The sequence below is a fragment of the Antechinus flavipes genome, chromosome 1 (genome assembly GCF_016432865.1).
Source record: "Antechinus flavipes isolate AdamAnt ecotype Samford, QLD, Australia chromosome 1, AdamAnt_v2, whole genome shotgun sequence".
Taxonomy (NCBI): domain Eukaryota; kingdom Metazoa; phylum Chordata; class Mammalia; order Dasyuromorphia; family Dasyuridae; genus Antechinus; species Antechinus flavipes.
The window spans coordinates 663,500,153-663,521,771 of record NC_067398.1 but is presented as its reverse complement, the minus strand read 5'-3'; the positions used below and the strand labels follow the sequence as shown (position 1 = coordinate 663,521,771).

Below are 21,619 nucleotides of genomic sequence, written 5' to 3'. Positions count from 1 at the left end.
CTAAGTCCATCACTCTATCCATTGCAGCTATAATTTATGAGCTGAGCTCACTACAGATCATAATGTCTTATAAAATGGAAGAGAGAATTAAATCCCCATTAATGTCCTAAAGAACCGAGATCCACAAAAATATCAGTCATGGAAATTTCTTTTATTGGCTACAAGATAAAGAGATGTATCCTGTTGGTTTATGATTCACTGCTGAGGGATGTGGCAGCTGCTTTATGTTGACCTAATACCACCAACTGGGAGTCTTGTCTTCCTGGGCACAGGAATCCAGGACAAGATAAAAAGCCTCCCAAGATTTGTCAAACTTAACTATCACTATTACCTTCTTGTGACTTATGTGCTGACAGATGATAACACCATAAAGAAATGAGGAATTATCTTTAGAATTATGAAAAGTGGAATGACAAGATTATACGATGGTCAACTTTGATGGACTCTTCAACAATGAAGTGATTCAAGTCAGTTCCAATAGATTTGGGATGGAGAGAGCCATCTGCATCAGAGAGGACTATGGGAACTGAATGTGGATCACAACAAATTTTTTCATCTTTTTTGTTGTTTGCTTGATTTTTTTCTTATTTTTTTCCTTTTTGATCTGCTTTTTTTTTGTGCAGCAGGATATAATGTGGGAATACGTTTAGAAGAACTGTACATGTTTAACATATGTTGGATTGTTGGCTGTCTGGGGGGAGCAGGGTGGGGGAAGGGAGGGAGAACAATTTGAAACACAAGGTTTTATGTGAATGTTGAAAACTATCTTTGCATGTATTTTGAAAAAAAAAATATGAGAAGCTTAGGTACCTAGGTGGTGCTTTTATTCCTGCTGTCTTGTAAAGGGTAGATTTGGGCAGTGAACAGCAGGGCTTGAAGATAATGTCAGAAAATAGGATTTAGATCTCTATATCATATCTTCAGCTATAGAACTGATGAGCTTTTCTTTTCTTTTCTTTATTTTTTTGCTTAGGCAACTGGGGTTAAGTGACTTGCCCAGGGTCATTCAGTTAGGGCGTGTTAAGTATTTGGGACCAGATTTGAACTCAGGTCCTCCTGACTTTCAGGGTTTTCAGGGCACCCACTGCACCATCTAGCTGCCCCAGGAATGCCAAGTTCTTGAACAGGAATGGAATATACATCTGTAATTATGGAACCTTAGAGTTGGGAAGGGCCTCAGAGACCATTGGTCTAATCTATTCTTGAATAGGAATCCAATCCATAGATAGCACTCCTGATTGTTGTTCATCCAGCCCAAGGCCACATAGAAAACTCATAACAGTATTGTGTTTGGAGTAGATGAGGCAAGGACAAAGAGAATATAGAGCTATTCAATTTTGCTTCTGTTTTTCTCTTCCAGGGAAAATGACCCTCAGTTTGAAAGGAACAAAAATAACTAATAGGAAATTGAAACCCAAAGTGAATGAGGAGTTTGAAAGAAATTCAGGACTGGACAGACCACATTTGGGGTACTCAGATATATATTTGTGAGCTTCTTTGGGTGGGCTAATTGAATGGGCTGTATCATAGGAAGAGAGTCAGACAAATACTATACTGACTTCCAAAAGGGGGAAAAACAAAAGTTTTTCAGACTACAGGCTGGTAAACTTGATGTCAATACCTAGCAAAAGACTAGAATAGATTTTTTAAAAAATCAGTCTGTGAGCCCTTACAAAGGGAAATGGCAATCACATATGCTGGTATGGATTTACCAAGAATAAATCTTTCCAGTCTAACAGAATTTTCTTTTTATAGGGTTACTAGATTGGTAGGTCAAGAAAATGCTTTAGTCACAACATAACTGGATTTTATTCAACAAGGAATTCATCAAGTCTATCTCATGGTATCCTTATAGACAAAATTGAAGACATGTTGTCTAGATGGTTATAGCTGATTTCAGAGCTGGATGAATGACTAGACTCATAGAAGTAATTAATAGTTTGATATGAACCTTGTGGGAATTTACTACTGGAGAGAGAAGAGCTCTGTCTCTAATCCTATTTTATTCATTTTTTTCAAAGACTTGGATAAAAGAACAAATGGAATTCTCATTAAATTTACAGATGACACAAGTTGGTAGGGTTAGTAAACATGTTGCAGGTAAAAATTGGGATCCCAAAAGATCTTGAAAGTCTAGAATGTTGAAGCAAATCTAATAAGATGAAATTAAACAAGGGCAAATATAGTCTCTTTCTTGTATTTAGAGAAATCAATGGCACAAGTATAGGATGGAAATATGTACAATTAATGTGAAAAAAGACTCCAAAGTCAATAGTGTGATGAGGAAACCTACAAAAGCTAATGTCATCTTTGGTTGTAGTAACAGAAGCAATCTGCCTTGGACAAGGTAAGATGAAAATCCTTCTGTCCTTTGCTCTGGTCAGGATATATATGTCTTCATTTCTGAGCAGCACATTATAGGAAAGACATTGACAAACTGGAGAGTATCCAGGGGAGGGTGACCAGGGTAGTGAAGGCATTGGAAATTTTGTCATAGAAGAATAAACTGAAAGAACTGGGGGTATTTAGCCTGGAGAAGAGAAGACTTGGGGGGGGGGGAAAGGAAGGGAATAATGGCTCTCTTCAGAGATTGAAGGCTTCTCAAATCTAAGAGAGATCTTAACTCTAGCAATGGCCAACTAGGAGCAATGGGAGAAAGCTGAAGAGTTAGACTGGCTATGAGAAAGATATAACAATTAGAACCATCCAGAAATGAAATGATATGACTTGGGAAGTATAGTGTCACCAGACATTTTCAATTGGAAGCTTGATGATCATTCACCAAATATGTAGTAGGAGAATTCCTGCTTATTCTGGGTTGGATAAGATAACCTTTATAGTCCCTGAGATTCACATTCTGAGGTCCTTTATGATTCCATGATAAAAAGTCACTTAGCTGGATGATCAATCCATTGAGAACTCTGAAAAGCCAGGGAAAGAGATTCAGAAACCACCTTTAAACTAAAGCTCAATAGTTCTCAAAATAATTTCAAAAAGATTCAAGTCAATTAATGATAATCTTTACATTTACACAGCATTATAAGATTCTTCCAAGATGTTTCCCATATGTCATTTCATTTTAGGATTGGAAGATTTAGAGTTGGAAGATGCCATAGAGATCACTTAGTTTCATTCCTTCATATTATAGATGAGGAAAATTATTTTCAGAGAGGAGAAGTTAGTTGTCCATGGTCACACTGATCACAGCTGACCTTGACACTGATAGAAAACAGGGGACATGGTTATAGTTAATTGGTTCTTTCACTGCCAAAGGACTGACATGAAACATGTGGCTCCTTTATCCATTCCAGTAAGATCCTTCTACTTAACTATGTTCTCCCCTCCTACCCTTATCCTTCAAAGCTAAGCAAAGTCCTGCTTCTATACTTTTGCTTAGGGCATTCCTTCCTCCTGGAATCTCTACTTTTCCCTTTCTCTATCAATCCAGTTTCTTGTCGTCCAGAAAATTCCTCATATAGGAATTTCTCTTGGTGCTGGTTTTTCCCCTCTGAAAGATCTCATTTAGATATATTTTCTAATCTCTATGAAAATGTGAGTGCAGGTTGAATATTTCCCTAACTCTTACTTCCAGCAGTTGATCTCCCCCACCCCATCAAACCACAGTACCTTGGCAAATCGGCGCATGTAGTGGCCGACAATCTGGGGGTCAGGACACTCAAGTTTCTTGATGATCTCAAAGCTCTGGTTGAGCTGGGAAAAGACATCCACCACAGAGCAGGAGAACAGAGCATGCTCAGAGGTCTGCTGGAACTGTATAGGGCCAAGGAATGGGAAAGATTACATCATTGGGGCCAGAAGCTACATGGCAAAACTGGACACTGAGGATGTATGAATGGGAAGTGGGGCGAACAAAGGACTGCACTTTCCACATTGTGAGCTGCTCCCCATCCTACTTAGGCTTAAGCCTTAAGGGAATGCAGGGTTATGTCCTTCAGACCAAGGTTGGTATTGAAGGAAGTGTTTGAAGCCCTATTCTAAGTCTGAGAGAATAGATTTGTTTCCCTCCTAAGGGAAATGGAACAAGATCAGAGTTGGATCCTTAGAAAGTGACGTTCCTTAGAGGTCACTAGAATTCTAGAGTCTAACTTTGTCCTGGGTGGAGATATCATCTTTCCATCAAACTCATGTGAGATAAGTGTCTGAATCAAGGCTAATTAGCTCCAAGATTAGTCCAGGATGAGGAGGGAGAAAAGGATTGGGTTAGATATTTGTATGGGTTCTGGAGCGAGTCATGGAGCTTGGGAAGCCATGTCTTCCTCCTCACTCCCCACCTGCCAGGGCTCCCTGCCTTACCCCATCCTTCTTATCACGCTCCAAAGCTCCATGGAGGAAGTCCCGGGACACCTCCTCATTCTCATCCAGCCACTGGATAACAAAGGGCTCAAACCACCTGCAATATGAGATGTAGTCACAGTTAGTCCCCACCTTCCATAACCTCCCCAATGCACTCATCCCAGGACAATCACCCTCTTCCTCCCTGTTAGCTCCTATCCCAGGTTGAGAAAGGGTGGGTGATTCCTTGCCTTCCTTTCTCCCTTTGCCCCACAGACCTCAACTCAGGAGAGGGGAGGGAGGTGACTTACGCTGGATACTCAGGCACACGGTCTTTGAACGAGGGCAGCTCAGTCACATACTCATTGTACAGCCATTTGACTTTAAAGTGCAAGTTCATATAGTCAGCACTCTTGCACAATCGATGTTTGTCGTGCTCTGGGGAGAAGGAGATAAAACAGGGATAAAAAGTGGGTCAGCTCAGAGAAAAGATTTCTCTTCTTTCCATCCCTCTAGGAGTCTCAACTCAATCAGGGCTGTTCTCAAGGGGGCGGATGAAGTCAAAGGACCCGAGTTTGAATCCTCACTGACCAGAGACTCACCTTTACCACTTACTAGCTGTGTGATTTTGGACACAACTTTTTCCTTCTCTGGGCCTACTGTCTTTAATAGTAAAATGGGGATAATAATGGCACTTTCATCACAAGGTTATTGAGAAGATCAAATGAGATAACATGGAAAGTGGAACAAGACAATATACGTAAAGTGCTTTCCCAACCTTAAATCCCTCTATAAATGCTAGCTTTATTACTATTCTTGCAAACATCAAAATCCTATATAAATATTAGCTGTTGTATATTAATAATAGTTATTACAATAATAAATAATTTGTTATCTGTAATTCTAGGGGACGAGATTAGTGAAACTCTAGGTTTTCTGCCCAAACACTCTTATTTTCCTAGGAGTATATACCTTGCTTCAATCAGTGGGTGGAAGAAGGGGCAAAGATGAATGTTGGATGTGGGCATAATTTTGTCAATGAAGCAGGGACTGGGAGCAAGCAGGGCACCAAACCCATTCTTATAGTTCACATGCCTTGTATAAAGGGAATGCTCTTTTATCCCCTGCCAGTCAAAGTGAGGGGGCTTGGTGGTGGCAAATGAGCTGCTCTGCAAATGAGGGATAGGAGACTGTGGAAAAAGATTTCTCACCCTCCATGGCATACTTCATGTCCTGAGCAAACAGGTTCCACATCACCTCTGCGCTGATCTTGCCCACGTTCAGCTCTTGGGGGAACCTTTCAAAAAAGGGCATGAAATGGTGGGAAGGAAGGAGAGAGGGAGGGGATGAAGAAGATAAAGAAAGGCTGAGATGAGGGAGCTGGCCACCAGAGTGTCCTTTTGCTGCCCCTGGCCTTCTCCCTCTTTCCTCCTTTCTCCATCCCCCTCTCCATGGATAGAACACTTGCTCTTCACACACACACACACACACACACAGCCATAAGGGCATACCGAGAGCCCCAGAAATCAGCCCTGTGATTTCTCTAGCTTAGGCTGTCTGATGGGGACCTTGGGTCACTTTTGTAGGAGCATGGGGGGTCACCATTGAAAGAGAATTGAACTTGACATTGGGAGGTATCCTGTCTCTGCCATTTACTGTCTGTGAGATTTTGGGCAAGGTGTTTGATGTTCCTGGGCCTGAGTTCCTTCATGTGTAGAATAAAGGCATTGACTCTGATGGACTCTTAAGATTCTTCCCATCTCGACATCTACAGTGCTGTGATTTAAGGTTCTTCCACAGTGCTCTGACCTCCTTCAGGCTTTAATTATCACCTCTGAGCCCGGAGCCACCCACACCCAATAGGCAGAATAAGAACACAGCTGAAAGACACCACCTGTGTCCTAGAATTGAAGGTCACTCCTGTTCTTTAGTAAGAATCTACACGTAGGATCCTGTTGGTTCCTCAGGGTCCAGCATCCTTACCTCCCCTTCAGTGCCTTTACTGCTTCCCCTTTTCTGTGCCCCCTGCCCAGTATCTGTCAACAATCTCTCCTTTGGGGAAGTCAGGATATGCTCGTTCTCTTTTGCTTTTTTGATTTCCCATTATTGGTCAGCCTGATCCCATTTTTACTCATACTAAATGCTCATTTTCACTGTAAATTTCAGTTTCCTCCTTCAAAGTCCTGGGGATAGGATGGGTCTCATATACAGAACCACGTACACGCTAGTAAGTAAACAGCTACCCACATGTACAATTTCTGATCTTTTCAGTACTTAGTATAGTACTTGGTACATAAAAGTTACTTAATGAAGCTTGTCAATTTGATATACATACAGCTACATGCATGTATATAATTGCACTCCACACACACAAAATATTTATACACACAATTACTCACATATACTTACAACTACAAATAAATACCAATGCACAATTATTTACATATGCAAAATTATGCATATGAGCCATTACTCATAAAGACACAAGCAAACACATACACTATATGTAAATTTATATATACACACAATACATATATATATATTTCTGGATGAGGAAATGACAAATCATTCTAGTATCTTTGCCAAGCAAACCCAAAATGGGATCACAAGTCGGACAAGAGTGAAAACTATAACTGAATATATATGTGTATGTGTATATACACATATAAAACCACATAATTTCTTTTTCTAATCTCTTTTTTTCTTCCTTTCTCCCTTTCTCCCTTCCATCTCTCCTTTTCTATTCCCCCCCATTATATACATTCATACGATGACACACATTCACAAAATTATGCCCCCATTCAACATCCATCTTTTCTCCTTCCTCCACTCACTGATTGAGGCAGGGTGTGTAGGAGTTCTTGTCTTCCTCAATGATAGACACGATGAGTGTGATGAGCTTGGACCAAAAGTCCAGGTTCTTGATGCTGGGTCCCTGCTCCTCTGGAGGCACCTCACCCTTCTTAGCCTGAAAAGATCAATGTTAATGTCTATCATAAGGACCAGTAGGAGAAACCATCTGGATCTGCTATTTTGTGGATTGTTGGGGAAGGTGAAGAAGATCTTGAGAAAATATGGAATTCAGATGGGATGTTTGGGTGGCCCTAGTGGTCACATCCTAATGAATTCTTCATTCCTGAACCCCCTTGCTTGCAACTACAGAGTTCATCCCTCCATCACAATATAGACCCACAAAAACCCATTCATCTTTCTTAAGACTACTTGGGAAGAGGAGTTGGAACAGGAAAGGATGGTGATATCCAAATAATCCTTTATATCTGTGGGATACTTATCTTAAGCCCTCTTCTTTTCTCTCCCTATACCTTCTCTCCTAGTGATCTTATTACCTCTAATGGGCCAAGTTATCATTTTTATGGAGATGACATTCAAATCTGTACATCTAGTCTTGAGTCTCTCTCCTAACTTCCAGTGCCACATCACCAATGTCCCAGAGACATCTCAAACTTAACATATTCAAAATAGAACTCATTATTTTTCACCCTAAACATACTCTGCCTCTAAATGTTTCCATTTTTATTGAGGGCGCTCTCTTGCAGTTACCCAGGTTTGTAACCTAAGGGTTATCCTTGATCTTTTTCCTCCACAAGCCTTTTTATTCCACAATCTAATGTAACTTAACATAACTCTACTCAACCAAAATGGACTCAATTCAATTCATTAATATCAACCCAATAAAATTTAAACTAACTCAACTCAACCCAATCTAGCTCAATTCAACCCAATCCAATACAACTGAACTCAATTTATTTGAATCAAACATAGATCAATTAAACCTAACTCATCTGCACCAAATCCATACAACCTAGACAAATACAATCTCAGATGTCCCAGAACAATTCAATATAACTCAACTCAATTCATAGATGTCCTACCTAATCTAGCCCAATTGCATTTAACATATATAATTTCCAGTCTCTGTTAAAAGTTAATCTTACAAATCCACAATCTAGCCCTAACCATCCTTTCCTATGAAACACGTCCATGTATCACTCCCTTACCGGGTCAGTCTGGTATTCTCGACTATAGAGTTCATGGCAGTTGTTAAAGATGTATTCATAAGTGGAATTGAGGCAGGCCTTCACACAGTCCTTTACCACTTGGCTGGCACGAGGTGGGCTCTGTAGTTCCTGGACCTATGGGAGAGAGAGGTCTAAGTGGGCAAAAGGGTAGGAGGTGAACCTTTTCTCAGAAGCTGAGGTAATACAGTTAGGACATAAAGCTTGACTGGTTCCAGTTTCAAAGGGGTGATGACAGAGGAGAGGATCAGTTGTCTAGTGGAAATCAGGCCATTGGGAAAAGATATACAATTCTGAGTTATAAGCACATTATGATACAGTGTGGTAAGTTCTGGTAATGATAATAGTTTAGGGCAGTGGTTCTCAAAGTATGGTCTAGAGAATCCTGGGGATCTCTGAAACTCTTTTGAGGGTCTACAAATTCAAAAATAGTTTTTATTTCCAATATGGAAAATGTCTATAAATATAACCCAGATAAACAAAAATGCTTTGGAGAGATCCTCAATAATTTTTAATAGGATAAAGATACTGAAAACAAAAGTTTGAGAACCACTGGTTTAGTGGCCAGGAATTCTTGCCCAAGCCAGGCAGGGGCTCTCTGTTACCTTCATCCGGAAGAAGGTAATGCTGGTGAGAAGGTCCACAGTAGACTTGAGATCCTGAAGCCTCTCTGGGCTGCTTGCTGGGAAGTTGTTCTGAAGGGGAAGGGAACAAGAATTACCAGAGATAATCCTTCCCAGCTGCAAGGATTCTCATGAGGTAACTCCAAGGAGTCAAGTATTATAAAACAGGGATTGTGGGAGTCTGGGAAGAGGATAAGAGATGGCAGGGGGAACTTTTTGAGTTTGAGGAAGGGAATATGAGGACATGGGACCTTCATAGCATAGGGACAGAACAGAAAAGAGCCCTGCCAGGAACTAAAGACAAGTCTGGGCCAGGGAAAAAGGTGTGCAGCCATGATACCCACAGCTTTCATCCAGATTGATTTATATACTTGTGTGTGTATGTAAGTTGACCTGTATACCATGGAATGTGCTGCTATACATGTTGTAAATGTTTATTTTCCTGTGTGCTTGTGTGTTAGTGTAGTCTTCCCTGAGTGTGCACATGTGGGCTTATTGGTCCATATACTTGCACCTACATGTCATAGTTTACAAATTTCCCCATGAACATGGGTAAACGTTAGGATATGTATGTGTACATGCATGTCAAAGCATGTTTTCCATATATGTGCATACATGGAATTCTTACCCGGTACATGGACAGGTCAATTCTGAGGGAGTTGTGCAGCTGGTCCAGGAGTTTCACAAAGCGCTCTTTCTGAGGAGGGAGTGGAATGGGGCAGGGAAGAAGGGGAAGATTAGAAATACCAACGAATATCCTAATTACCCATGTGTGGAATGAGAGCATCAGAGATCAGTTTTTACCCTTTGCTCCCTAGCAGAGCAGGACCAACCCCTCCTGAACAATAGCAATTGCCAGATATGAATGGTGGTCTTGCCCTATCTTGACAGAATCCAGACCTGGTAAGATCTAGGGGCACTAAAGACAATCTAGGGACAAGCTGAGAAGCAGAGGACCTAGGACTTCAGGAATAAGCTCTTCCAGAGGGAGCATGTGCCATTCAACAGCTTCCTCTGAGCTGAGGGCATGGTCAGGTGACCTCTGCGTCTGACACTTCATGCCAGAGCCCAGTAAATGTCTTCCTGGGAGTCCTCTGATAGTCAGAAAGTGATTTAGCATCTCTCCCCATAGTCATTAGGGAGTACATGGAGTTTGGTCAGTTCTGTTTCAGTCCTAGAAGGGAGTGCCCATCTGGTTGGATGGAGCAAAGGGCAGAGGTAAGAGGCTCCCTTTAACCAGTCTGGGAGGCTAGGTACTGACCCCAAAGTTGGAGGCAGCAAATCGGTCAGAAGCAGAAACGTTGGTAGAGGCTGTGGTGTGGGCGTAGTAGGCATTAATGTTGGCTAACAGAGTGCTCATGACAGCAGGTACTCCAGGGCACATGTACTTGGAAGAGAGGCAAGCGAAGTGTCTGGAGAAAGGAGGGACAAAGCCAAGGAGTCAATGGGGGACTCTGTAGAAGGGCCATCTTATTCCTCTGGCCAAGGAACTGAACTCTTGTCCTCTGGCCTGGCCTGCCTCAGGAAGACTTGCAATGAGGAGAATCAATCATAGCTTTATGCCCCTTTAAATGGCTCCCTACAAAAGGTTTCTCTGAGGAATATATGTCCCCCATTTCCTCCCTCTCTTCCTTCCTTTTTTTTCTTTCCTTTTTCCTTCCTTCCTTCTTTTCTTTTTTCTTTCTTCCTTCTTTCTCTTTCATCTCTTATTTCCTCCCTTCCTTCCTCTATTCCTTGCCCCTTCTTTCCCTCCCTTCTTTACTTTTCCTATTTCTTTCATTCTTTCCTTCTCCTTCCTTCCTTATTTCCTCCATTCTTTCCTCTCTTTCTCCAAGCTTTCCTGTCTCCCTCCCTTTTATTCCTTAATTCCTTTCTTCCTTCTTTCTTTCCTCTCTCCTTCCCTTTTTCTTTCCTATTTCTTTTCCTTCCTCTTTCCCACTCTGCTTCCTTCCTTCCTCCTTCCTTCCTTTGGCTTTCCTTCCTTCCTTCCTTCTTTTTCCTTCCTTTTTCTTCCTTATTTCCTCCCTTCCTTCTTTTCTTCTTTTCTTCTTTCTTCCTTCTTCTATACCTTCTTCCCTCTCTCCCTCCTTATTTTCTTTCTTTCTTCCTTCTTCCTCCCTACTTTTCCCTTCTTTTCTTCTTTCCTTCTTTCAACCCTTCTTCCCTCCCTCTTCCTCCCTACTTTCCTTCCTTCCTTTCTGTCTTCCTTTTTTTCTTCTCTCTTTCCTTCTTTCCCTCTCTGTTTCCCATCTCAGACTGTCAATTTGTTTTGTGTCTTTCTCTCTATGTCCTTTCTGTTAATATCACATTGTCTGTTTCTTTCTCTTTATCATGGTCCTTGTATAGTTCTCCTCCTCTCTTGAATTTAGGTCCCATTTATATCTGAGTATTAAGGATACTTTTCTCAAATGCAATATGGCCATTGAAAGAATTTGTTTTTCTGACTTTACATATTTGTTATAAGAGTTTAAAGAAATTGTTCGGTGGGAGAGTAGGAGAGACAATGAATGCCTGTTAGAAAAACAATACAATAAAAAGGAATGAAAGGTGTCAAAATATAAAAACTAATCATCTTGAAACATCTTGAAAATTATATGAATTATGATTTTTAAAAGCCTTCCACTGAACAGTTTAAAAAAAAAAAAAGAGAGCCTATCTCTCTCCTCAGTTTCTATCTCTTTGTTGCTCAACTTGTCTGTCTCTATCTCTCTGTCCTTTTTCTCACTGTCTCCTTATTTGTTCCTTCTTCCTCTTTGTCTTTCTCTGTCCATCTCTCTATGTTCATCTTCTTGCCCACTGACATTCTTTTGCCAAATCCCAACCTTGAAATTTCCTCCCTTCTCCACTTCCCAATATAATATTCTCCTGATTGTTTTCCCTTCCTATGGTCACACCCTTGTCTTCTCAAGTTCTTCTCAACTACATTCTGACAGACTTCTACCTTTAACTCAACTGGTAACTCCCCACTTTCCTAGTGCCACTTTAAATTTAAGAATGACCAATGGAGATTTAATTGCTTCACTTCCATAATACCCCATGTCCCAGCTGATATTCTCTGACATCACTTTGATCCCATTATCCTGCCTAACATCATTTTTCTCCTCCCTGTTGAATCCATCTCACCCCCACCTACTCCTACACAATGGGGCTATTGCCCATCCTACTGTTAGAGTAGCCCACTCTTCTACCCCCTCGCTGATCTCACGTCATGGCTTGATAGATGGATTCGACGCCATAGCGCATGGCAAATTCATCCACAATTTCCTGGGCAGTCTCATCATAATAGACTTTCCAAGCATCATCACCCTTTGCGTCTGGGATCCTGACAGCACCACTGTTCTGCACGTCTGTTACAAAGTGGAACAGGTTCTGGAGAGGAAGAGAGGGAACAGATCAGACCAGCGGCAAGAGGGGACAGGACCAAGACCAAGACCAGGAAGGGGTACAGGGATTAGAGAGAGGGGCAAGAATTAGAGGGTGGAGCGCAGAATGGGGGACACTGAGATGGTCTCACCTCATGCAGACATGTGTACTGGACATGGTATGGGGCCACCTTCTCCTCACCCTTGATTTCTACACTGATATGTAATCGGATGGCTCCAGACACGGCTGACTTGTCTGTCCGCTTGTCTGGGAACGAGAGAAAGAAGAGACAGAGGTCAGAAAGGATCCCCAAAGTGATCTGGATCAGTGAAGAGAGACCTTGGAGGTTTTCATCACGAGACAGACAATCTAATCTCATGTATGACTTAGGGACAGATCACCTAGAAACAGGAGATAGTACCAGAGGATTACTAGAGTCTAATGGTATTTTCATCTTTCCAATCAGATTAAAGACCCAAGGGTAAAGACTCTATATTATTTTCTAATCTCTTTCCTAGCATTGTGATCTATCCAAATGTTTTCTCCTCAGATTGGAGACTTCCTGAAGGCTAAAGTCTAGTCTCTGAGATTCCCTCAGCACAACATTGTGCTTCTCCCTGTGTCCAAACCTGCCAGGAGCAGCTCAGGGGGCACTCACCTAAATTGTACCAGACATCCATCTCTCCGCTCAGTGTTCGTACTTCAATGATGGTCTGGCCCAGAAAGTCATCTGACTCTCGCTTGAACCTCTGTTTCACTCGAGATTTGATGTCATCATCCTCATCCCAGACACGCACCTTGATGCGGTCTGAAGAGTTATGGCACTCACTGTGGGATAGATGGAGGGAAGGGGAAACTGTTCATGCTTCAGGCATCTGTGCCAAGGGGAAGCTGGGAGGAGGAGGGGAAGGAGGAGAAGAAGGAGGGTTGAACCTCCTTGGCAGAAGGGATATGAGGGCTAGGTGGGTCCTCCCTGAGCAGTGGGAGACACCCCCAGGTGAGGGCACTTACAAATGGAAGTTCTCTTCCCACACAGGGTTGAGATTCCCATAGATGGTTTTAGTCCGTTTCTTCGTCTTGCCGACCTGGACAGTAACATAGGGGTCACTGGAGCCGGTTTTATCCTTTGCCTGAAGGCCCTGGGCACAGACCACTGGAACACACACATGCATGTACAAACACATGTGTGAGCACATGCAAATGTACATATCAAATCACATTATACATGCACGTACAAATGTAGGCATACATGTGCACAATTCAGGGGCATGAATTCTAGCACACTTGCATAATAACATACATACATGCATATGGACATCAGAACCTCGTGTATACATATCACATGGTCAGACACAGACACAAACACACATATAAGAATCTTGCACACACATCATCCATATGGATATATACCCATACGTACTTGTAAGCCCTTACAGTAGACTGAACTAAGCAAGGCAACTCTAGGGAGTCTTGGAGACAGGACACCCAAAATTCTACTGATGATATATTGGGAAAGCAATATGGCCCTAAGTAATATCAAGAACATAAGATGGTACTAAGGGGATGCTGGGACACAGGGTGAAATGGACATTTCCTAGGTCATTCAAAGGAGTAAGTCAAGAATAAATTAAGAGTTTATTAAATATCTTCTATCTGCTAGACATTATCCTAAGTACTGAGTAAGTTGTCTCTAGCCCTTAACTTAGACAAGAAAACACTAAGAGTTGAGTGCTGAGGACAGCTCTAGAGGGCCAAGAAGATATTCCCAGAAGCTCTAAAAATTCTTTTTTTTTCCTGACAAGTGGCTTGGAGCCTGGTGATTACAGAGGCAATCTGGGGCAGGCATAGCAAGGGATTAAGCCATTTGAGAAGAAATGCCAGAAAAGGGCATAGAGGCCACTGCTAATTACTGTACACCATAAATTGGACCTAGCCTTAGGCACCCAACCCACTGCCAGGCCTCTGGGGTCACACATCCCATCACCCAGGTGGACCTCACCAGTGATACTGATCTTAGCCGACCACTTGGATGTCCCATCCAGGACGCTCTGTTTCACAGCCTTCATCTGTTGTGTATGTGTTGTCTTGGAGACTGCAAAGATCTCCTGGATCAGCTCAAAGATCTCAGGCTTATTCCGCTCCCGGATCTTCATGCGGTCCTTAAGCACCATAATGATGTTCTGTGTGCGGTCCTCAGCCCCATGCTTGGAGCTTTTCTCTGCAGCTCCTGGAGTATTAGCAGAAGAACTCTTGGACATTAGGCTATTAAAGCCTCACTGAGCATCCATCTCTTTCACTGATCCTCCAATTTCCTTACTAAATTCCAATTCCCTCCCCAATCACCTGTCACTGTTTTCCCATGTTCCTCCAGATGCCCCTTTTCCTTTCATACATAGATAAAATTAAGAACTAGAAGGGCCCTCGGGGTCCATCTAGGTCCATTCTCCCATTTTGCAGATGAGAAAATTGAGGCTTGATTAAGTTCAGACAGGGAGTCAAAGACAAGCCAGGGTTTGAACCCAAATTGAAGTCTGATTCCAAATTCAGTACTCTCATTGTATCATAATATTCCTGCAGCTTCCATTCCCTCAGTGATTATCACTTATCCCTTATCTTGCTTACTAAATTCCCATTCCCCTCAGAGCTTTTCATTCTCTATACTGAGTCCCTATTCTCTTCACTGAGCTCCCAGTGCCATGACTGAGCCTCCATCACCTTGCATATAGCTAGTAGTCACTTCCATACCTACTCCATTTTTTGCTGAGTCCTGGTTATTGACATCCCTGCTTTCTACTACTCTGCCCTAGGATACCCAGCTCCCCATAGCCCTTGAAATCCCCAGAATATAAGCTGGGTGGTGGACTTGAATATGGGTCTGTTATGCCATATGCTAGGGCAATAGCTGAGACACTTATGTATTTGGGCTCAGAATCCTTTGTAGGATCTGGGGAGCTGGTGCTGAAATCCAGAAAAAGAAAAATAAATATAATAAGGAAAGCTGGCACTGTTAGTGTCTTAGTTGACCTGAATCATCTTAGGGAAGGACTATGAAAAAGGCAGAGAAATGGCATCTCTGACCATTTGTGCCCTAGAGAGGAGGGGAGAGAAGGTCTAGGGAGATTGCACTCATGACGAGATCGGGTCTGTCCTTACGCTGCAGGCAGTCAGCATTGAGTAAGTCCTGGCACTTCTCATGACACTTGACCCCACACTCGGTACATCTCATGCCCTGCCGAGCAATGCCCCACAGAAGCCCCTCACACTCATAGCAGTAGGTGGGTGTGGTGGCCGTCCACACCTCGAAGTTGTGGGGGGTTGTGCAGGAGATGGGGTAGATTAAGGCTTGAAGCGTCTTCTTGTAAACATGGTTTTTCTGGAGAGAGACAGAGAGAAGGGAATCTGATGGCAGGGGCCCCAGCCAACAAGGACATCCCTTTCAGCAACATCCCTCCCCTAATACTGACACAGAATCACAACCTGAATACTAGAAAGGACCTTGGAAGTCATCCAACTCAACTCCAGCTTAACCAGGAGTTCATGTCAGGTTATTCCTCATAATGTTCACCCATCCTTCACTTGAAGACTTTCAGTGACAGTAAATTCATTATCCCCCATTCCACTTTTGGATGGCTCTAATTGTTGAATTCTTCCTACTACTGCCAGAAATCTGCCTTTCTGCAACTTCCCTCCTGTGTGCCCCCATTACTTGTAATCCTGACCTCTGGGGCCAAGCAGAACATGACTAATCCCTCTTCTTTTTTAAATACTTGGACACCCGCTGGTTATCCTTGAAAAGAGAGAGCATGTCCCCTGTCATTCTCCCTCTGCCTCCCTCCCCCAACAATTCTTATTCTCCAAGCTAAATATCCTCGCTTCCTTTAGCTAAACCTCATAATGACATGGTTTCCAGTCCCTTCATCATCCTGATCCCCTTCTAACACCTTCTTTAACTTCTAACAAGCACCTTGACCCTTCTTTCTCTGGGCCATTTCTTATTCTCCTTTCAAGGCCCAGATAGATTCCTATTTCTTCCAGGGAGCTCTCCCACCTATCCCAGTCCACAAGGATCCCCTTCTAAATATTCCAGTCTGGGGGTCTGTTTGGCACATGGGAATCTTTGTTCCTTGTCTTTTTGCTGGTCTGTGTCTTATTTTCTACCCAGCCTTTGGAGCTCCCTGAGGACAGCAAAGCACAGAGTTGGGCACATCGGGGGACTGAGGAGAGAGACATGTTGATTAAATTTCCCAGTCTATTCCCCCTACCATGTCAATGCTGTGACTTTCCCTCAGTTTATCACCAATCTGTCCTACATATAACCTTGCTTGTACATAGTTATATACATGTTGTCTCCCCATTAAAATGTAAGCTTCTAGGGAGAAATAACTGCTTTTTGCCCTTCTTTGTGTCTTTGGCAGTTAACACAGTGTATAGCACATAATAGGCACTTAAAAATGCTTTTTGACTGACTGTAGCACCTCTCTCCTTCTCCTATTTTTCCTAGAAGACTGATAAAAGGTAGGGAACTTTTGAAATGTAGAAAAAAAGCCAGGGAGGCCAACCCTCAGGAGTCTACACCTGCCTGCAGTCTGTACCTTCCATAACTGCAAGAAAACTCTGATCCTTCGGAAGGAGACAACATTGAAAAATAGGTGCTGTCAGGGGAGTTGTCAGAAAGGATTGTTGAATAGGATGCCTGATAAATATTAAATGTAATACTGAACTCAACCAAAACTGATCTTACTATCCCCCACCAAATCCTCTAATTTTCCTCTTGAGAAGATGACTACCCCCCCCCCCCAATCATCCTTGCTTCCAACCTGTTCTCCTTTATTCCTTTATTCTTTTACCCCTGCCCCATTCCTATATCCAATCAGTTGCCAAGTTCTACCTTCATAGAATCTCTCCAAATATACACCCTCTGACTGCTATCAGTGCCCTGAGGGTGAAAATCTTCATCACCTTACACCTGGATTTTTGTAGCCTTGTGATTGTTCTGCTTGATTCCAGTCTCTCCCTCTTGTCTCCTATCTTTCTATTAAATATCAAAGAGATCTTCCTAAAACATAGGTCTGACTATGTCACATCACCCTCCACCTGCCTCCAAATCTTATTTGGAAAATTGCAATGACTCCCTAGTACCCGCTTGGATCAAATATATATATATATATATATATATATATATATATATATATATATATATATATATATATATAGGTTATTAAATCTCTTTACAAGCTGTCTCCTTCTAATTCAGTGACATTGGCCTCTTTGCTGTTTCTTGCACAAACCTTCAATCTTTGGACTCCAGCAATTTTTTATTGCGTATTGCCCTGCCAAAAACTCTTTCAACTTCTCATCATAGTCCCTTGGTTTTCCTGACATCTGGCTAAAATTCAAACTTCGGCAGGAAGCCCCTCCTGATTCCCTTTAAAGCTAGTGATTTCCCTCCTAGAATTTCTCCAGTTTATTCTATATTTATCCTGTTTACACACAATTGTTTACATGGTTGCTTCCCTCATTAATGAGTTCATTAAGAAAACGGAATGTCTTTTGCCATTCTCTATATCCTCAGAACTTACTAGCACAGTGCCTGACACATAGTAGGTGCTTATAAGTGCTTGTTGATTTGAGAATTATTCTCTATTTTGCTTTTCCCATCCTCAAGGCCAAAGCACCAGCTGGAAAATCCCAGATTCACAGGTTCTTAATGGGGACCCCTCATCCTACACCATCCCATCATCCATGCCCACTTACTAGCTCTTCATTGTTTAAGGTGCTGGAGGCCAGTGCAGAGGTGATTCCAGCCTTCCGGGACTGGACCAGGGACTATAAGAGGAAAGCCAAAGGTGAAAGGAATTAGCTATGAATCAGAACCCCTAATCAAGGTGATTGTTAGCCTAACCAGTCATGGAATGAAATCATCAATCACAGAATCAGAATCATCAATCTTCACTTGAAATCACTAATCACACATTGGGACCATGGACTCTGGTAAAGATCTCCTATACCTCCCCCATTTATCGGCTGATAGTTGTGGCAGGGACCCTCTATTATCCCACCCTCATAGGCAAGTCAGTTACCCTGGATAATAGTGGGGCACATGCTTTTGGGGATATTGAAATGTCCTAGGGAAACTGGGCAGGAGGTAGGAGAGGCAGGGAGAACTGTTGAAAGTGTTTGAGGGTAGGATCATTGGGAAGGAAACTCTGGAGGTCACTTACCATTGCCTGAATAGCCAAGGCAGCAGGGGAAAAGGAAACAAATGGTGTTAGCTTCAGAGAGCCCTTCCTCAACTCCATCATTCCCTTACATGCACACACTCACATATACTACGCCATTTAGAATCTGCCCTGGTCCGTGAAAGCCCTGCTCTGAAATGCTTTCTTTGGAAATGCTGTGGGAGAAAGACCAACATTTGGCTGATGAGGAACGGCCCAGTCACCAAAAACATACCCCTCCCTGGGTTACAACAGCAGGATATGGCTCTCACCAGTCACAAGCACTAAAATGGTACCCAGGTGATGAGGGATGCAGGGTGTTAGGATCAGGATGGGAGGGAGCTCTGGGAAGTTAGTACCCAGTTGAGAAAAGAAAGGAAAGGAATGAGGTCTTGACAGGGTCAGATGGGAGAATGCCTGATTCTACCCTTTTGTTCCTCCCAGTCCAATAATAGTCCTGACTGTATGATGTGGTCTGGAGATAGGGAATAAGGATCCTCTCCAGACTTCATCCTCCTCCTCTGTAAAATGAGGAAGAATTCTAACACTCTTTTCCAGTGTGACCTTTCCTTATTCTACAGTAAGGGGGAGGCCCTGACTGTATGATGTGGTCTGGAGATAGGGAATAAGGATCCTCTCCAGACTTCATCCTCCTCCTCTGTAAAATGAGGAAGAATTCTAACACTCCTTTCCAGTGTGACCTTTCCTTATTCTACAGTAAGGGGGAAGGAACTCTCCACGGGCGGAAAGGTAGGAAGGACATTGACATTATTTCAAAATTTTAATGTGAGTAATATATACTGTTAATTTTAGGGGGAAAGCAGTAACCAAGGATAGGGATAAGAAGCTAGTCATATTATGAAAGAGACCTTTGAAAGCAGAAAATCCAAGTCCTACATTTGATACTGGAGGAAACTGAGGCCCACAGAGGTGTCATGGCTTGCCCAAAGTTGCACAGATAGCCAGTAATGCAGATAAGATCTGAACTCTAGTCTAGCACTTTCTATCATTCCATGTAGCCTCTGGCACTTATACTGGAAATTTACAGGAAGCAAAAAAGGCAGAATTTCTGGATGTGTTCCTGGGCGGGGTTGGGAAGGGTTTAGAAAAGGCAGAACAGGAAGCCTCAGCTCACCACGATCCTGCTTCCATTGCACAGATGTATATGCTATGAGTTATAATGGTTACTCCTCCTTTCCCAAAGCCAGAATTCCCCCCAGGGCTTTCTGGGAATGTACTGAATGGGAAATAAGCTCTAGTTGGCCAAGTCATGGGGCTGGATGCTCAGATATGCAACTCAGGGAAGCATCTAGGGGAGGGAAGGGGACAGGAAGAGAAATCCAAGAACTAGATTCAGAGTGAATGGAGAAGGAAAGAGGGAGCTTCCTGATGGAAAGAACCCATGCTCATTCCCAAATAGTTGTTTGCATGTTGTTCCTCCCTCCTCCCTCATTAGATTGTGAGCTCTTTGTGAGCAGAGGTTGCTGCCCCTTTGTATCTGCAATACTTACCAGAGTGTCTAGAACACATAAGTGCTCACTAAATGCTTGTCGCCTTTAGCTAAAGATATCTCCTCCTTGGTTAGTCAAGTTGACAAGCATTTAGTAAGCACCTACTTTGTGCTATGTGCTCAATCTGAACAAATCTAATTCTCCTGCCAAGGGTCAGCCTTTCAAATGTTTGAATGAAACTATCATGCTCACATTCCCAGAACCTTCAACTGATTTTCAGAAGTTATGATCTTGAAGCCCTTTCTATCACCAGTGGCCCTTTTGGGGGATATACTCTCCAGATTGTCCGTGTTCTTTGACCCCGATAGAAATCATGGCTCTTGGGGTCCTCAATATGGAAATAAAATGAGGATACTAGTAGCTAGCATTTATATAGCACTTTAAAGTTAGCAAAGCAACACAATAACTCTGGGAAGCAGTTATTGTTATTATGTATATTTTGCATTTGAGTCCAGTAAAGTGACTTTCTCAAAGTCACATAGATAGTAAGTGTCAGTAACTTGATATTATTGTTGTTGTTGTTAATGTTAATCTTACTAATGTTATACATAGGGTTGGAGGGGAAAAAAAGACAAGAGAGAGAGAGAGAGAGAGAGAGAGAGAGAGAGAGAGAGAGAGAGAGAGAGAGAGAGAGAGAGAGAGAAAGAGAGGATACATTAGGAATTAAGTGTGATGTAGAATCAGTCTCCAGGGAAAGAAAAGGAGACAGAACTAGTGGATCTCTAGGACCAGCCCCAGAGACAGATCAGGACTTGGGGAGAAGAGAATGCTCTTTACTCACCAAGTCGCTCACAAGGGGAATCGGTTTTCTTTTGCGAATGTCCGGCATGCTGTCTATGATGATGAGACCACCGCCAGGCCTGGAGATGAGAAAATAAACAATTCCCCTGAGCACTGCTCATGTCTGTGGGTCTCCTTGGCTTATCTTGGGACCTCCAAATGCCAAGGAAGGAGGGTATGATGCTTCAGGGATCTCTAAACACCCAACGACCTGACCTGAGTCCTTGCTCTGCCCTCCCAAAGTAGGAAGCTCATCCTCGATGGTGTGGTGGGGGGGAGGGGGAAGGGAAAGGGAGCAATTTGGACTTGAAGGGGCTGTGTTGAACTACTTACCCGCCTTTGAACCAAAGTGAGTTAGACATGTCTCCTTCTCCTCGGGCCTGAGGGATAATCACAACACTGTGACATTCTGTCCAAAGGGAAGACACTATTCCTTCTACCCCCCTCCTCCAACTCACAAATGGATATCAGATTATTCTGAGCCTCTAGTACCTGGTTCTTGTCCCAGTCTGGGCTTCCTTAGGGGAGCAAAGCCCCCAGGGTCCCTCCCGGACCCTGGAGCTCAGCCCCCTCTTACAGCTCCATAGCCTGAGATTTGAGAGAAATATCACTGCTGTCCTGTTCTCTTCCTCTCAGGGCTTTCTGGCCATCAATCCAATCTTTCTTAGCTTTCATCTGTCCAGTCTGACCTCTAATCAGTGAACCTTAATCTATTGAGATTGAGAGTTCCTGGGATGGGGTCAATGTATTAGTGAGTGTTAATGGAATTAATGCTGCAGGAAGCTTTGAACCAC

General features: G+C 42.8%; 1 protein-coding gene across 1 annotated transcript in view; it reads right to left on the bottom strand.

Moving 5' to 3' along the window:
- UNC13A (unc-13 homolog A) overlaps window positions 1–21,619 on the bottom strand; it is an 89,312-nt gene that overhangs the window by 28,889 nt on the left and 38,804 nt on the right. The window contains exons 13-31 of the mRNA XM_051971987.1: window positions 21,159–21,205; window positions 20,827–20,905; window positions 18,538–18,543; window positions 18,071–18,142; window positions 15,470–15,689; window positions 14,316–14,543; window positions 13,328–13,469; window positions 12,975–13,144; window positions 12,468–12,583; window positions 12,159–12,322; window positions 10,215–10,365; window positions 9,582–9,650; window positions 8,936–9,025; window positions 8,313–8,447; window positions 7,128–7,261; window positions 5,505–5,590; window positions 4,605–4,731; window positions 4,315–4,411; window positions 3,628–3,771 (exon numbers count right to left, since the gene is read on the bottom strand). Of these exons, the coding sequence (XP_051827947.1) occupies window positions 3,628–3,771; window positions 4,315–4,411; window positions 4,605–4,731; window positions 5,505–5,590; window positions 7,128–7,261; window positions 8,313–8,447; window positions 8,936–9,025; window positions 9,582–9,650; window positions 10,215–10,365; window positions 12,159–12,322; window positions 12,468–12,583; window positions 12,975–13,144; window positions 13,328–13,469; window positions 14,316–14,543; window positions 15,470–15,689; window positions 18,071–18,142; window positions 18,538–18,543; window positions 20,827–20,905; window positions 21,159–21,205 (2,277 nt within the window). The remainder of the gene's footprint in view (window positions 1–3,627; window positions 3,772–4,314; window positions 4,412–4,604; window positions 4,732–5,504; window positions 5,591–7,127; window positions 7,262–8,312; window positions 8,448–8,935; window positions 9,026–9,581; window positions 9,651–10,214; window positions 10,366–12,158; window positions 12,323–12,467; window positions 12,584–12,974; window positions 13,145–13,327; window positions 13,470–14,315; window positions 14,544–15,469; window positions 15,690–18,070; window positions 18,143–18,537; window positions 18,544–20,826; window positions 20,906–21,158; window positions 21,206–21,619) is intronic.